Here is an 18421-nt window from a genome sequence, read left to right as displayed (position 1 = left end):
TGCAGAGCACTGGACTAAGCGCTTGGGAAGTCCAAGTTGGCAACGTCTAGAGACGGGCCCTACCCCACAGCGGGCTCACAGTCGAGAAGGGGGAGACAGAGGACAAAACCAAACATATTAACAAAATATTAAGCGCTTACTATGTGCGAAGCACTGTTCTAAGCGCTGAGCACTGTTCTAAGCGCTGAGCACTGTTCTACGCGCTGAAATAAGGCTTTGAAGAAGGGGAGAGTCGCTGTCTGTGGGATTTGAGGAGGGAGGGCGTGGCTCAGTGATCACGTATATATATGTGTATATGTTTGTATGTATTTATTACTCTATTTGTACATATTTATTCTATTCATTTTATTTTAATATGTTTTGTTTTGTTCTGTCTCCCCCTTCTAGACTGTGAGCCCACTGTTGGGTAGGGACCGTCTCTATACATCGCCAACTTGGACTTCCCAAGCGCTTAGTCCAGTGCTCTGCACACAGTAAGCGCTCAATAAATACGATTGAATGAATGAATGAATGAATGGTCCCCCTTCTAGACTGTGAGCCCACTGTTGGGTAGGGACTGTCTCTATCTGTTGCCAACTTGTACTTCCCAAGTGCTTAGTCCAGTGCTCTGCACACAGTAAGTGCTCAATAAATACAATTGAATGATTGAATGAATGAATGAATGAATGAATGGATGGTCCGCCTTCTAGACTGTGAGCCCACTGTTGGGTAGGGACCGTCTCTCTATGTTGCCAACTTGGACTTCCCAAGCACTTAGTCCAGTGCTCTGCACACAGTAAGCACTCAATAAATACAATTGAATGATTGAATGAATGAATGAATGAATGAATGAATGAATGAATGAATGGATGGATAGTTCCCCTTCTAGACTGTGAGCCCACTGTTGGGTAGGGACCATCTCTATATGTTGCCAACTTGGACTTCCTAAGCGCTTAGTACAATGCTCTGCACACAGTAAGCACTCAATAACAACGATTGAATGAATGAATGAATGAGTTCAAATCCCGGCTCCGCCAATTGTCAGCCGGGTGACTTTGGGCAAGTCCCTTCACTTCTCTGGGCCTCAGTTCCCTTATCTGTCAAATGGGGATGAAGACTGTGAGCCCCGCTGGGGGACAACCTCACCACCTTGTAACCTCCCCAGCACTTAGAACAGTGCTTTGCACATAGTAAGTGCTTAATAAGTGCTATCATTATTATTATCATTATCTCCCCCAGCTTATAGAACAGTGCTTGGCACATAGTAAGCGCTTAACAAATACAGCGTGGCTTAGCGGAAAGAGTCCGGGCTTGGAAGTCCGAGGTTGTGGGTTCTAATCCTGGCTCCGCCACTTGGCAGCTGGGTGACTTTGGGCAAGTCACTTCACTTCCCTGGGCCTCAGTTCCCTCATCTGTCAAATGGGGATGAAGACCGGGAGCCCCACGGGGAATGACCCGTTGACCTTGTTTCTCCCCCAGCGCTTAGAACAGTCCTTGGCACATAGTAAGCGCTTAACAAATACAGCGTGGCTTAGCGGAAAGAGTCCGGGCTTGGGAGTCAGAGGTCCCGAGTTCAAATCCCGGCTCCGCCACTTGTCAGCTGGGTGACTTTGGGCAAGTCACTTCACTTCTCTGGGCCTCAGTTCCCTCATCTGTCAAATGGGGATGAAGACTGGGAGCCCCACGGGGGACGACCCGTTGACCTTGTATCTCCCCCAGCGCTTAGAACAGTGCTTGGCACGTAGTAAGCGCTTAACAAATACAGCACGGCTTAGCGGAAAGAGCCCGGGCTTGGGAGTCGGAGGTGGTGGGTTCTAATCCCGGCTCCGCCACTTGGCTGCTGTGTGACTTTGGGCAAGTCGCTTCACTGGGACTCGGTGACCTCATCTGGAAAATGGGGATGAAGACTGTGGGCCCCACGGGGGACGACCCGTTGACCTTGTATCTCCCCCAGCGCTTAGAACAGTGCCGGGCACATAGTAAGCGCTTAACAGATGCCATTATTATTATTATTATTATTATTATTATTATTATTATTATTCTGTGCCCCACAGATCGATTACTTTAACAATCAGATCATCGTGGATCTGGTGGAGCAGCAGCATAAAGGGATCATTGCCGTCCTGGACGACGCCTGCATGAACGTTGGCAAAGTCACCGACGAGATGTTCCTTGAGGCGCTCAACACCAAACTGGGGCGGCACGCCCATTTCTCCAGCCGAAAGGTAAAGGGTTCCACCCTCCTCGTCCCCTCACCTCCTCTCGTCGTGGTGTTTAGCGTGTAGCCCTTGGAGAAGCGGCACCCGGGAGTCAGACGACCTGGATTCCCATCCCGGCTCCGCCACTTTCATTCATTCATTCATCCCATCGTATTTATTGAGCGCTTACTGTGTGCAGAGCACTGGAGTAAGCGCTTGGGAAGTACAAGTTGGCAACATATTCATTCATTCATTCAGTCGTATTTATTGAGCGCTTACTGTGCGCAGAGCACTGGAGTAAGCGCTTGGGAAGTACAAGTTGGCAACATATTCATTCATTCATTGTCGTATTTATTGAGCGCTTACTGTGTGCAGAGCACTGGACTAAGCGCTTGGGAAGTACAAGTTGGCAACATATTCATTCATTCATTGTCGTATTTATTGAGCGCTTACTGTGTGCAGAGCACCGGACTAAGCGCTTGGGAAGTACAAGTTGGCAACATATTCATTCATTCACTCGTTCAGTCGTATTTATTGAGCGCTTACTGTGTGCAGAGCACTGGACTAAGTATATATATACATATATACTGTATATATACATATATACTGTATATATATATATACTGTATACATATGTATGTACTGTATACATACATATATACTGTATATATATACTGCATGCATACATATATATACTGTATACATATATATACTGTATATATATACTGTATACATACATATATATACTATATATATACACATACATATATACATATATATACTGTATATATATACTGTATACATACATGTATATACTATATACACACACACACACACACACACACACACACACACACACACACACACATATATATATATATATATATATACTGTATGCATACATATATATCCAGGTGCTGTGGGGAGGGGAAGGAGGTAAGGCGGGGGGAGATGGGGAGGGGGTGGAGAATGAATGAACGATTGAATGAATGAATGAATGAATTTGTTGAGTACTTACTTTGTGCAGAGCACTGAACTGAGTCCTTGGGAGACTAGAATATGACGGAATTAACTGACACGTTCCCGGCCCTTAGTGAGCTTAGCGTCCCTTCTTTGTGCCTTGTTCTTTCATTCCATCGTATTTATTGAGCGCTTACTGTGTGCAGAGCACTGCTCCTCCGTGCCTCAGTTACCTCATCTGTAAAATGGGGATTAAGACTGTGAGCCCTCCGTGGGACAGGGACTGAGCGCTTACTGTGTGCAGAGCACTGTACTAAGCACTTGGAAAGTACAATTGGGCAACAGGTAGAGACGGTCCCTCCCCAACAACGGGCTCACAGGCTGGAAGGGGGAGACAGACAACAAAACAAAACAGGTAGACAGGCGTCAAAGTCGTCAGAATAATAACAATAATAATAATAATAATAATAATAATAATGTTGGCATTTGTTAAGCGCTTACTATGTGCAAAGCACCGTTCTAAGCACTGGAGGGATACATGGTGATCAGGTTGTCCCCCGTGGGGCTCACAGTCTTAATCCCCATTTTACAGATGAGGGAACTGAGGCTCAGAGAAGCCAAGTGACTTGCCCAAGGTCACACAGCAGACATGCGGTAGAGCCGGGATTCGAACCCACGACCTCTGACTCCAAAGCCCGGGCTCTTTCCACTGAGCCACGCTGCTTCTCTGGGAACAAACAGAACAAATAGAATTGCATTTACTGCTGCCGATGTTGATGTGAAGAACGTAAGCTCACCGTGGGCGGGGTGTATTTGGACATATTTATTACTCTATTTTCTTGATTCATGATGTATATATGGCTCTAATTCTATTTCTCTATTTGGATGGTTTGACACCTGTCTACTTGTTTTGTTCTATCGTTCGTCTCCCCCTTCTAGACCGTGAGCCCGTTGTTGGGTAGGGACCGTCCCTATCTGTTGCCGAATTGGACTTCCCAAGCGCTTAGCCCAGTGCTCTGCACACAGTAAGCGCTCAATAAATACGATTGATTGACTGATTGATTGCTCTGCTCACAGTAAGCGCTGATTAAATACGATTGAATGACGGAACGAACACATCTACCAACTCTGCGGGGTTGAAGTCTGTATTGTAGAAAAGCAGCATGGCCTCATTCATTCATTCATTCATTCATTCATTCAGCCGTATTTATTGAGCGCTTAGTGTGTGCAGAGCACTGGACTAAGCGCTTGGGAAGCACAAGTTGGCTACGTATAGAGACAGTCCCTACCCGACAACGGGCTCACAGGCTAGAAGGGGGAGACAGATGACGAAGCAAAACATGTGGACAGGTGTCAGGTCGTCAGAATAAATAAAAATAAAGCTAGATGCCCATCATTAACAAAATAAATAGAATAGTAAATATGTACAAGTAAAATAGAGTAATAAATCTGTACAAATATTCATTCATTCATTCAATTGTATTTATTGAGCGCTTACTGTGTGCAGAGCACTGTACTAGGCGCTTGGGAAGTACAAGTCGGCAACACATAGAGACAGTCCCTCCCCAGCGGTGCTAGAAAGGGGAGACAGAGAACAAAACCAAACATATTAACAAAATAAAATAAATAGAATATGTACAAGTAAAATAAATAGAGTAATAAATCCATACAAACATATATACATCTGTATAGGTGCTGTGGGGAAGGGAAGGAGGTAGGGCGGGGGGGATGGGGAAGAGGAGAGGAAAAAGGGGGCTGAGTGTGGGAAGGCCTCCCGGAGGAGGTGAGCTCTCAGGAGGGCTTTGAAGGGAGGAAGAGATCAATCAATCAATCAATCAATCGTATTTATTGAGCGCTTACTGTGTGCAGAGCACTGGATTAAGCGCTTGGGAAGTCCAAGTTGGCAACATCTAGAGACAGTCCCTACCCAACAGTGGGCTCACAGTCTAAAAGGGGGAGACAGAGAACAAAACCAAACATACTAACAAAATCAAATAAATAGAATAGATAGGTACAAGTAAAATAAATAAATAGAGTAATAAATATGTGCAAACATATATACAGATATACAGGTGTGCGAAGGGAGATGTGTGAAGGGAGGGCATTCCAGGCCTAATGGACAGAGCCCGGGCCTGGGAATCAGAAGGACCTGGATTCTAATCCCGGCACTGCTCCTGGTCTGCTGTGTGACCTTGGGCGAGTCACTTTTTCCTTCTCTGAACCTCAGTTTCCCCATCTGGAAAATGGGGATTAAGACTGGGAGCCCCACGTGCGACAGGGACAGTCTCCGACCTGATTAACTTGTACTTCTAGACCTTGAGCCCGTCGTTGGGTAGGGATTGTCTCTATCTGTTGCCGAATTGGACTTTCGAAGCGCTTAGTACAGTGCTCCGCACACAGTAAGCACTCAATAAATATGATCAAATGAATGAGTGAATCTGCCCCAGCGCTTAGAACAGTGCTTGACGCGTAGAAATCACATTAACAAATGCCATCGTTGTGATTATTATTTCTCTCCCAACCATTCAATAAAGTCCACCGATGGATGGATGGAGTGGAAGCAGCGTGGCTCAGTGGAAAGAGCCCGGGCTTGGGAGTCAGAGGTCGTGGGTTCAAATCCCGGCTCCGCCCCTTGTTGGCTGTGTGACCTTGGGCGAGTCACTTTGCTTCTCTGAACCTCAGTTTCCCCATCTGGAAAGTGGGGATTAAGACTGGGAGCCCCATGTGTGACAGGGACTGTCTCCGACCTGAGTAACTTGTATTTCTAGACCTTGAGCCCGTCGTTGGGTAGGGATTATCTCTAACTGTTGCCGAATTGGACTTTCAAAGCGCTTAGTACAGTGCTCCGCACACAGTAAGCTCTCAATAAATACGATCGAATGAATGAATCTACCCCAGCACTTAGAACAGTGCTTGACGCATAGAAAGCACGTAACAAATGCCATCGTTGTGATTATTATTTCTCTCCCAAGCATTCAATCAATCAATCAGTCAATCAATCGTATTTATTGAGCACTTACTGTGTGCAGAGCACTGTACTAAGCGCTTGGGAAGTACAAGTCGGCAACACATAGAGACGGTCCCTACCCAACAGCGGGCTCACAGTCAAGAAGACATTCAATAAAGTCCACTGATGGATGGATTGGAAGCAGCGTGGCTCAGTGGAAAGAGCCCGGGCTTGGGAGTCAGAGGTTGTGGGTTCAAATCCCGGCTCCGCCACTTGTCGGCTGTGTGACTTTGGGCGAGTCACTTCACTTCTCTGGGCCTCAGTTCCCTCATCTGGAAAATGGGGATGAAGATTGTGAGCCCCACGTGGGACAACCTGATTCAATCGTATTTATTGAGCGCTTACTGTGTGCAGAGCACTGTACTAAGCGCTGGGGAAGTACAAGTTGGCAACATATATCACCTTGTATCCCCTCAGCGCTTAGAACAGTGCTTTGAACATAGTAAGCACTTAACAAATACCATCAGCATTATTATTATTATTATAAATCGCTCAAGTGCTTAATAATAATAATAATAATGATGGCATTTGTTAAGCGCTTACTATGTGCAAAGCACTGTTCTAAGCGCTGGGGTGGATACAAGGTGATCAGGTTGTTCCACGTGGGGCTCACAGTCTTCATCCCCATTTTACAGATGAGGGAACTGAGGCACAGAGAAGTCAAGTGATTTGCCCAAAGTCACACAGCTGACAACTGGCGCTTACTATGTGCCAGGCACTGTACGGAGTTGGAGAAGGGGCAAGGGGAGGCCGAGGGGATGAAGCTGGAGGTCTGAGGGGTGCGTTTACTCTCCCAAGCGCTTAGTACGGTGCTCTGCACCCAGTAAGCGCTCAATAAATACGATCGATTAATAGAAGCAGCGTGGCTCAGTGGAAAGAACCCGGGCTTGGGAGTCCGAGGTCATGGGTTCAAACCCTGGCTCCGCCGCTTGTCAGCTGGGTGACTTTGGGCAACTCACTTCACTTCTCTGGGCCTCAGTGACCTCATCTGGAAAATGGGGGTTCATTCAGTCTGTCGTATTTATTGAGCGCTTACTGTGTGCAGAGCACTGGACTAAGCGCTTGGGAAGTCCAAGTCGGCAACATCTAGAGACGGTCCCTGCCCGACAGCGGGCTCACAGGCTAGAAGGGGGAGACGGACGACAAAACGAAACATGGGGACGGGTGTCAAGTCGTCAGAATAAATAGAAATAAAGCTAGATGCGCATCATGAACACAATAAATAGAATAGTAAATATGGACAAGGAAAATAAATCGAGTAATAAATCTGTCCAAACATCTATACAGGGGCTGTGGGGAGGGGAAGGAGGTAGGGCGGAAGGGGTGGGGAGGGGGAGAGGAAAAAGGAGATGAAGACTGTGAGCCCCCCGTGGGACAACCGGATCACCTTGTAACCTCCCCAGTGCTTAGAATAGTGCTTTGCACATAGTAAGCGCTTAACAGATACCATTATTATTATTATTATTATTATAAATCGCTCAAGTGCTTACTCTCCCAAGTGCTTAGTACAGTGCTCTGCACCCAGTAAGCACCTAATAAATACAGTCGATGAATAGAAGCAGCGCGGCTCAGTGGAAAGAGCCCGGGCTTGGGAGTCAGAGGTCGTGGGTTCAAAACCCGGCTCCGCCACATGTCTGCTGGATGACCTTGGGCAAGTCACTTCAGTTCTCTGGGCCTCAGTTCCCTCGTCTGTCAAATGGGGATAAAGACTGTGAGCCCCACATAGGATAACCAGATGACCTTGTATCCTCTCCAGCGCTGAGAACAGTGCTTGGCACGTAGTAAACGCTTAACAAGTGCCATTATTATTATTATTATTATTATTATTATTATAAATTGCTCAAGTGCTTACTCTCCCAAGTGCTTAGTACAGTGCTCTGCACCCAGTAAGCACCTGATAAATACAATTGATTAATCGAAGCAACGTGGCTCAGTGAAAAGAGCCCGGGCTTGGGAGTCAGAGGTCGTGGGTTCAAACCCCGGCTCCGCCACTTGTCAGCTGGATGACCTTGGGCAAGTCACTTCACTTCCCTGGGCCTCAGTTCCCTCATCTGTCAAATGGGGATGAAGACTGGGAGCCCCACATGGGACAACCTGATCACCTTGTATCCTCTCCAGCGCTGAGAACAGTGCTTGGCATGTAGTAAACGCTTAACAAATGACATTATTATTATTATTATTATTATAAATCGCTCAAGTGCTTACTCTCCCAAGTGCTTAGTACAGTGCTCTACACCCAGTAAGCGCTCAATAAACACAATCGATTAACAGAAGCAGCGTGGCTCAGTGAAAAGAGCCCGGGCTTGGAGTCAGAGGTGGTGGGTTCAAACCCCAGCTCTGCCACTTGTGAGCTGTGTGACTTTGGGCAAGTCACTTCACTTCTCTGGGCCTCAGTTCCCTCATCTGTCAAATGGGGATGAAGACTGTGAGCCCCACATGGGACAGTCAGATGACCTTGTATCCTCTCCAGCTCTGAGAACAGTGCTTGGCACATAGTAAGCGCTTCACAAATGCCATTATTATTATTATTATTATTATTATTATTATTATAAATCGCTCAAGTGCTTACTCTCCCAAGTGCTTAGTACAGTGCTGTACACCCAGTAAGCGCTCAATAAACGCAATCGATTAATAGAAGCAGCGTGGCTCAGTGAAAAGAGCCCGGGCTTGGGAGTCAGAGGTCGTGGGTTCAAACCCCGGCTCTGCCACTTATCAGCTGGGTGACTTTGGGCAAGTCACTTCACTTCTCTGTGCCTCAGTTACCTCATCTGTCAAATGGGGATGAAGACTGTGAGCCTCATGTGGGACAACCGGATCACCTTGTATCCTCTCCAGCGCTGAGAACAGTGCTTGGCACATAGTAAGCGCTTTACAAATACCATCATTATTATTATTATTATTATAAATCGCTCAAGTGCTTACTCTCTCAAGTGCTTAGTACCGTGCTCTGCACCCAGTAAGCGCTCAATAAATACGATTTATTAATAGATGCAGCGTGGCTCAGCTTAGCTGTGTGACTTTGGGCAACTTACTTAACTTCTCTGGGCCTCCGTGACCTCATCTGTCAAATGGGGATGAAGACTGTGAGCCTCATGTGGGACAACCTGATCACCGTGTATCCTCTCCAGCGCTTAGAACAGTGCTTGGCACATAGTAAGCGCTTAACAAATACCATCATTATTGTTATTATTATAAATCGCTCAAGTGCTTACTCTCCCAAGTGCTTAGTACAGTGCTCTGCACCCAGTAAGCACCTAATAAATACAGTCGATCAATAGAAGCAGCGGGGCTCAGTGAAAAGAGCCCGGGCTTGGGAGTCAGAGGTCATGGGTTCAAACCCCGGCTCCGCCGCTTGTCAGCTGGGTGACTTTGGGCAAGTCACTTCACTTCTCTGGGCCTCAGTTCCCTCATCTGTAAAATGGGGATGAAGACTGTGAGCCCCCCGTGGGACAACCGGATAATAATAATAATAATGGCATTTATTAAGCGCTTACTATGTGCAAAGCACTGTTCTAAGCACTGGGGAGGTTACAAGGTGATCAGGTTGTCCCACTGGGGGCTCACAGTCTCAATCCCCATTTTACAGATGAGGTAACTGAGGCACAGAGAAGTTAAGTGACTTGCCCAAAGTCACACAGCTGACAATTGGCGGAGCCGGGGTTTGAACCCATGACCTCTGACTCCAAAGCCCGGGCTCTTCTCCACTGAGCCATGCTTGTATTCATTCAGTCGTATTTATTGAGCACTTACTGTGTGCAGAGCACTGTCCTAAGCGCTTGGGTATATATGTATATAAGTTTGTACATATTTATTTCTCTATTCATTTATTTTACTTGTACATTTCTATTTATTTTATTTTGTCAGTATGTTTTGTTTTGTTCTCTGTCTCCCCCTTCTAGACTGTGAGCCCACTGTCGGGTAGGGACCGTCTCTAGATGTTGCCAACTTGGACTTCCCAAGCGCTTAGTACAGTGCTCTGCACACAGTAGGCGCTCAATAAATGCGATTGATTGATTGATACAAGTCAGCAATGTTTAGAGACGGTGTATCCTCTCCAGCGCTGAGAACAGTGCCTGGCACGTAGTAAGCGCTTAACAAATGCCATCATTATCATTATTATTATTATTATTGTTATACTATCATTATATTATTATCACTATTAGATATCATTATTAGATAAGATTAGAGAAGCAGCGTGGCTCAGTGGAAAACAGCCCGGGCTTTGGAGTCAGAGGTCATGGGTTCAAATCCCGGCTCCGCCAATTGTCAGCTGGGTGACTTTGGGCAAGTCACTTCACTTCTCTGGGCCTCAGTTACCTCATCTGGAAAATGGGGATTAATAATAATAATGATGATGATGGCATTTATTAAGTGCTTACCATGTGCAAAGCACTGTTCTAAGTGCTGGGAAGGTTCCAAGGTGATCAGGTTGTCCCACGGGGGGCTCACGGTCTTCATCCCCATTTTCCAGATGAGGGAACTGAGGCACAGAGAAGTGAAGTGACTTGCCTGAAGTCACACGGATTAAGACTGTGAGCCCCCCGTGGGACAACCTGATAATAATAATAATAATAATGGCATTTATTAAGCGCTTACTATGTGCAAGGCACTGTTCTAAGCGCTGGGGAGGTTACAAGGTGATCAGGTTGTCCCACGGGGGGCTCCCAGTCTTCATCCCCATTTAGGGAACCGAGGCCCAGAGAAGTGAAGTGACTTGCCCGAAGTCACACGGATTAAGACTGTGAGCCCCCCGTGGGACAACCTGATAATAATAATAATAATGGCATTTATTAAGCACTTACTATGTGCAAGGCACTGTTCTAAGCGCTGGGGAGGTTACAAGGTGATCAAGTTGTCCCAAGGGGGCTCCCAGTCTTCATCCCCATTTTCCAGATGAGGGAACTGAGGCCCAGAGAAGTGAAGTGACTTGCCCGAAGTCACACGGATTAAGACTGTGAGCCCCCCGTGGGACAACCTGATAATAATAATAATAATGGCATTTATTAAGCACTTACTGTGTGCAAGGCGCTGTTCTAAGCGCTGGGGAGGTTACAAGGTGATCAAGTTGTCCCACGGGGGGCTCAAAGTCTTAATCCCCATTTTCCAGATGAAGCCAATAGAAGCCACACTGCTTCTATTAATCGACTGTATTTATTAGGTGCTTACTGGGTGCAGAGCACTGTACTAAGCCCTTGGGAGAGTAAGCACTTGAGCGATTTATAATAAGGATAATAATAATGGTATTTGTTAAGCGTAACTGAGGCCCAGAGAAGTGAAGTGACTTGCCCGAAGTCACCCAGCTGACAAGTGGCGGAGCCGGGATTTGAACCCATGACCTCTGACTCCAAAGCCCGGGCTCTTTCCATTGAGCCACGCTGATCGCCTCGTAACCTCCCCAGCGCTTACAACAGCGCTTTGCACGTAGTAAGCGCTTAATACATGACATCATTATTATAATTATTATTACTTATTATTATAAGTAGTCCAAGAAGTGTGTAGATTTCCAGGATTCGAGACCAGAGCCCAGGAGAGGGCGCTTCAGACTGGTGTAATCCAGTGCCCGGAAAAATGCCCATCCCGATTATCCCGAAACCATGATGTCATCCGGAACCAATGGAGGGAGAGCCCCGTCATCCTTGGATTTTACTCTGCCCGGAATAATGCGGCGACCGGGAAAACAGCTCACGGCTTCACCGGCCTCGTGGCCGGGCCACGGTGACCCGGCCTCCTCAATCAATCAATCAATCAATCGTATTTATTGAGCGCTTACTGTGTGCAGTAAGCGCCTGTGTATATGTACATATGTTTGTACGTATTTATTCCTCTATTTTATTTGTACATATCTATTCTATTGATTTTATTTTGTTAATATGTTTGGTTTTGTTCTCCGTCTCCCCCTTCTAGCCTGTGAGCCCGCTGTTGGATAGGGACCGTCTCTATATGTTGCCAACTTGGACTTCCCAAGCGCTTAGTGCAGTGCTCTGCACACAGTAAGCGCTCAATAAATACGACTGATTGAATGAATGAATGAAACAGTGTCTGCCATATGGTACAGATTTGGTTGTACAGATTTATTTCTCTATTTTACTTGTACATATTCACTATTCTATTTATTTTATTTTGTTAATATGTGTTGTTTTGTTGTCTGTTTCCCCCTTCTAGACTGCGAGCCCGCTGTTGGGTAGGGACCGTCTCTAGATGTCGCCGACTTGGACTTCCCAAGCGCTTAGTGCAGTGCTCTGCACACAGTAAGCGCTCAATAAACACGATTGAATGAATGAATGAATATGATATGCGCTTAACAAAAGCATTTTAAAAAAATAATAATATAATAATAATAATAATGGTATTTGTTAAGTGCTTACTATGTGCAAAGCACTGTTCTAAGCTCTGGAGAGGTTGCAAGGAGATCAGGTTGTCCCACGGGAGGCTCACAGGCTTCATCCCCATTTTACAGATGAGGTAAAAAGAGGCAAGAAGGTACTGAGTGGGACGCAGGAACAGCGAAGAGTCCTGCTTTACTGTTTCTGTGCACCTCGCTAGGATGGTTTTAAAATCCAAAGGTCAGGAATTTTACACTCTTAATAATAAGAGTAATAATAATTATTATAATTATAATAATAATAATAATGGCATTTATTAAGCACTTGGGAGTCAGAGGTCATGGGTTCTAATTCCAGCTCCGCCACTTAATAATAATAATAATAATAATGATAATAGTGGCATTTATTAAGTGCTTACTATGTTCAAAGCACCGTTCTAAGCGCTGGGGAGGTTACAAGGTGATCAGGTTGTCCCCAGTGGGGCTCACAGTCTTCATCCCCATTTTCCAGATGAGGGAACGGAGGCCCAGGGAAGTGAAGTGACTTGCCCAAAGCCACACAGCAGACAGTTGGCTTACTTAATATAGCACCCGCTCCCCTCTGGAACTGTAATGTACTAATAAATGCCACTGCTTACAGGACCGATCTAAAAACACCAAAAAGCTGGAGCAGAGATAAGAGAAGCAGCGTGGCTCAGTGGAAAGAGCCCGGGCTTTGGAGTCAGAGGTCATGGGTTCAAATCCCGGCTCTGCCAATTGTCAGCTGGGTGACTTTGGAAGCAGCGTGGCTCAGTGAAAATGAGCCCGGGCTTTGGAGTCCGAGGTCACGGGTTCAAATCCCGGCTCCGCCACTTGTCAGCTGTGTGACTTTGGGCAAGTCATTTAACTTCTCTAAGCCTCAGTTCCCTCATCTGTAAAACGGGGATGAAGACTATGAGCCCCCCGTGGGACAACCTGATCACCTTGTAACCTCCCCAGCGCTTAGAACAATGCTTTGCATATAGTGAGCGCTTAAGAAATGACATCATTATTATTATTATTATTACTTGACTTCTCTGGGCCTCAGTTGCCTCATCTGTAAAACGGGGATGAAGACCGTGAGCCCCCCGTGGGACAACATGATCACCTTGTAACCTCCCCAGTGCTTAGAACAGTGCTTTGCACATAGTAAGCCCTTAATAAATGACATCATCATTATTATTATTGTTACTTGACTTCTCTGGGCCTCAGTTGCCTCATCTGTAAACTGGGGATGAAGACTGTGAGCCCCCCATGGGACAACCTCATCACCTTGTAACCTCCCCAGCGCTTAGAACAGTGCTTTGTATATAGTAAGCGCTTAATAAATGACATCATTAATCAATCAATCAGTCGTATTAATTGAGCATTTACTGTGTGCAGAGCACTGTACTAAGCACTTGGGAAGTCCAAGTTGGCAACATATAGAGACGGTCCCTACCCAACAGTGGCTCACAGTCTAAAAGGGGGAGACAGAGAACAAAACCAAACACACTGACAAAATAAAATAAATAGAATAGATAGGTACAAGTAAAATAAATAAATAAATAGAGTAATAAATATGTACAAACATATATACATATATACAGGTGCTGTGGGGAAGGGAAGGAGTTAAGATGGGGGTTATTATTATTATTACTTGACTTCTCTGGGCCTCAGTTGCCTCATCTGTAAAACGGAGATGAAGACTGCGAGCCCCCCGTGGGTCAACCTGATCACCTTGTAACCTCCCCAGAGCTTAGAACAGTGCTTGGCACATAGTGAGCGCTTAATAAATGCCATTATTATTATTATTATCATATTCATTGAGCGCTTACTGTGTGCAGAACGCTATATTAAGCCCTCAGGAGGGGACAATGTGAGCCCACTGTTGGGTAGGGACCGTCTCTAGATGTTGCCAATTTGTACTTCCCAAGCGCTTAGTCCAGTGCTCTGCACATAGTAAGCGCTCAATAAATACAATTGATGATGATTAAAACCGAAACGTTCCCCATCCTTTGCTGGTTCTCTAGGAGAGCGACAGCGAAGCGTTTTCTCATTTAGGGCCGGAGGGTTGTCGGGGAGAGGAAATTGGAGCTTATTAAACGCAATTTGGAGGATCCTGCCCCTTTGTAGGAAGGAAACAAAGAAATGAAATGACGCCAGCCCTTGGGGCAGAAATAAACTGTAGCCACTGATTTTCACCATTATTCATCTTCCTGTCACTTAAATCCGTAAGGCGCTTGTGCCATTTTGGATCGCTTCCATTGAGTTAGCGATTGTCCTTTGTTCAGAAAAAAACGGGATCCCGGGAATGCCCGCTGACAGCTCAGAGCCTGCATTTGGATTTGTTCATTCATTCATTCATTCCATCGTATTTATTGAGCGCTTACTGCGTGCAGGGCACTGGACTGAGCGCTTGGGAAGTCCAAGTTGGCAACGTATAGAGACGGTCCCTACCCAACAGCGGGCTCACGGGCTAGAAGGGGGAGACAGACGACAAAACAAAACGTATTAACAAAATAAAATAAATAGAATAGTAAATAGTCATTCAGTCATATTTATTGAGCGCTTACTGTGTGCAGAGCACTGGACTAAGCTCTTGGGAAGTCCAAGTTGGCAACGTATAGAGACGGTCGCTACCCAACAGTGGGCTCACAGGCTAGAAGGGGGAGACAGACGACAAAACAAAGCATATTAACAAAATAAAATAAATAGAATAGTAAATAGTCATTCAGTCATATTTATTGAGCATGTACTGTGTGCAGAGCACTGGACTGAGCGCTTGGGAAGTACAAGTTGGCAACGTATAGAGACGGTCCCTACCCGACAGCGGGCTCACAGTCTAGAAGGGGGAGACAGAGAACAAGACAAAGCGTATTAACAAAATAAAATAAATAGAATACATATTTACAAGAAAATAGAGTAATAAATATGTACAAACATATATACATTCATTCATTCATTCAATCGTATTTATTGAGCACTTACTGTGTGCAGAGCACTGGACTAAGCGCTTGGGAAGTCCAAGTTGGCAACATCTAGAGACGGTCCCTACCCAACAGTGGGCTCACAGTCTGGAAGGGGGAGACAGACGACAAAACAAAACATATTAACAAAAGAAAATAAATAGAATATTCATTCATTCATTCATGCATTCATTCATTCAATCGTATTTACTGAGCGCTTACTGCATGCAGAGCAGTGGACTGAGCGCTTGGGAAGTCCAAGTTGGCAACGTATAGAGACGGTCCCTACCCGACAGCGGGCTCACAGTCTAGAAGGGGGAGACAGAGAACAAGACAAAACATATTAACAAAATAAAATAAATAGAATACATATTTACAAGTAAAATAAATAGAGTAATAAATATGCACAAACATACATACATTCATTCATTCAGTCAATCATATTTATTGAGCGCTTACTGTGTGCAGAGCACTGGACTAAGCGCTTGGGAAGTCCAAGTTGGCAACACATAGAGACGGTCCCTACCCAACAGCGGGCTCAAAGTCTAGAAGGGGGAGACAGAGAACAAAACAAAACGTATTAACAGAATAAAATAAATAGAATAAATATGTACAAGTAAAATAGAGTAATAAATAGAGTACTAATAAATAAATAGAGTAATAATAAATAGGGTAATAATAAATAGAGTAATAATAAATAGAGTAATAATAAATAGAGTAATAAATAGTTTCCTTCCCAATGATCGATTGATAAACACCAGGCTCCGGCCCCAGAATTTGGGAAACACAAGCAGTGAAAGACTGCCTTTCTCGATTATCAAAAAGAGGGAAGTTCAACTGGAGTAGGGCCTGTCCCTGTGAGTTTCCTTCCTTCCTTCCTTCATTCATTCATTCATTCATTCAATCGTACTTATTGAGCGCTTACTGTGTGCAGAGCACTGGACTAAGCGCTTGGGAAGTACATATGTACAAGTAAAATAAAACGCGCTATATAGTAAGCGCTTAACAAATACCATTATCATCATCATCATCAATCATATTTATTGAGTGCTTACTATGTGCAGAGTACTGTACTAAGCGCTTGGGAAGTACAAATTGGCAACAAATTGGCAACATTATCATCATCATCATTGGGCAGAATAGTAAATATGTACAAGTAAAATAAATAGATTAATCAATCTGTACAAAGATTTGTACAGTAATAGATCTGTACAATGCGCTTATATAGTACGCGCTTAACAAATCCCATTATCATCATCATCGTTGGGCCATCCTCGTTAGTTTCATATCAAGGTGGACCAGAAAAGGAGCCCACCTCGAGGGAAGTGGAAAGATACATGCTATTCGTTGCCAATTTGTACTTCCCAAGCGCTTAGTCCAGTGCTCTGCACACAGTAAGCGCTCAATAAATACGACTGAATGAATTATATCGATAAATCAATACGATTGATGATGAAATACGATTGATGATGAATTATAACAACCTCCACCGCCTTCACCTCCAGAGAAGTGGAAAGATACATGCCATTCGTTGCTAATTTGTACTTCCCAAGCGCTTAGTCCAGTGCTCTGCACACAGTAAGCGCTCAATAAATGCGACTGAATGAATTATATCGATAAATCAATACGATTGCTGATGAAATACGATTGATGATGAATTATAACAACCTCCACCGCCTTCTCTCCTAGCTCTGCGCCACCGACAAAATCCTGGAGTTCGATCGCGATTTCCGGATTAAGCACTACGCCGGAGATGTGATGTAAGTGTCCCCGTTCCGGATCCGTCCTTCCGATGTCCCGAGGGGAAATCTCTTCTAGGAGATTCCTTGGGCTGCTCCTTTTTCCTGGAAGACTCCAAATCGCAGCCAGCGTGCTCCGATTCTTCCCACCATCATGGAAGATCGTCAGCCTTTGTTAGGCTGCCGGCGTGACGGAGAGGGATTAAATAGGTTTATCCCACATTGCGTTATTTATTAGAGCTTTAAAAACTAACACCAGTCGCTCAGAAAACCTCCGGGCCTAGCCCAAGAAAATAATTACTCGAAGATATCGAAACCAGATGAGTGAAGCAATAATAATAATAATAATAATGATGGCATTTATTAAATGCTTACCATGTGCAGAGCACTGTTTTAAGCGCTGGGGAGGTTACAGGGTGATCAGGCTGTCCCCCAGGGGTCTCACAGTCAATCAATCAATCAATCAATCAATCAATCGTATTTATTGAGCGCTTACTGTGTGCAGAGCACTGTACTAAGCGCTTGGGAAGTACACGTCGGCAACATATAAAGACGGTTCCTACCCCACAACGGGCTCACAGTCTAGAAGGGGGAGACAGGCAACAGAATAAAACATGTAGACCAGTGTCAGAATCGTCAGAACAAATAGAATTATAGCTCTATGCACATCATTAACAATCAATCAATCAATCAATCATATTTATTAAGCGCTTACTGTGTGCAGAGCACTGTACTAAACGCTTGGGAAGTACACGTCGGCAACATATAAAGACGGTTCCTACCCCACAATGGGCTCACAGTCTAGAAGGGGGAGACAGAGAACAAAACCAAACACACTAACAAAATAAATAGAATAGATATGTACAAAATAAATAGAGTAATAAATATGTACAAACATATTTATTTTTTGGACAAAATAAATAGAATAGTAAATAGGTAGAAGTAAAATAGAGTAATAACTCTGTACAAATATATACAAGTAATGATGGCAGTCTTCATCCCCATTTTCCAGATGAGGGAACTGAGGCCCAGAGAAGTGAAGTGACTCGCCCAAAGTCACCCAGCTGACAATTGGCGGAGCCGGGATTGGAACCCGTGACCTCTGACTCCAAAGCCCGGGCTCTTTCCAGTGAGCCACACTGCTTCTCAATAGCAGAATAGTAGAATAATTAAATACGATTGATTGATTGAGTGAATAGTAACGTGTATAGTAATAGTAATAGTAATTACGTGTTGAATAAAAACCAGCA

General features: G+C 44.8%; 1 protein-coding gene across 1 annotated transcript in view; it reads left to right on the top strand.

Moving 5' to 3' along the window:
• MYO1D (myosin ID) overlaps positions 1-18421 on the top strand; it is a 350574-nt gene that overhangs the window by 124172 nt on the left and 207981 nt on the right. The window contains 2 exon segments of the mRNA XM_038754744.1: positions 2034-2204; positions 17122-17192. Of these exon segments, the coding sequence (XP_038610672.1) occupies positions 2034-2204; positions 17122-17192 (242 nt within the window).

This window comes from Tachyglossus aculeatus, chromosome 11, assembly GCF_015852505.1.
Source record: "Tachyglossus aculeatus isolate mTacAcu1 chromosome 11, mTacAcu1.pri, whole genome shotgun sequence".
NCBI classification, from domain to species: domain Eukaryota; kingdom Metazoa; phylum Chordata; class Mammalia; order Monotremata; family Tachyglossidae; genus Tachyglossus; species Tachyglossus aculeatus.
This window is presented reverse-complemented; position numbering and strand designations above follow the sequence as displayed.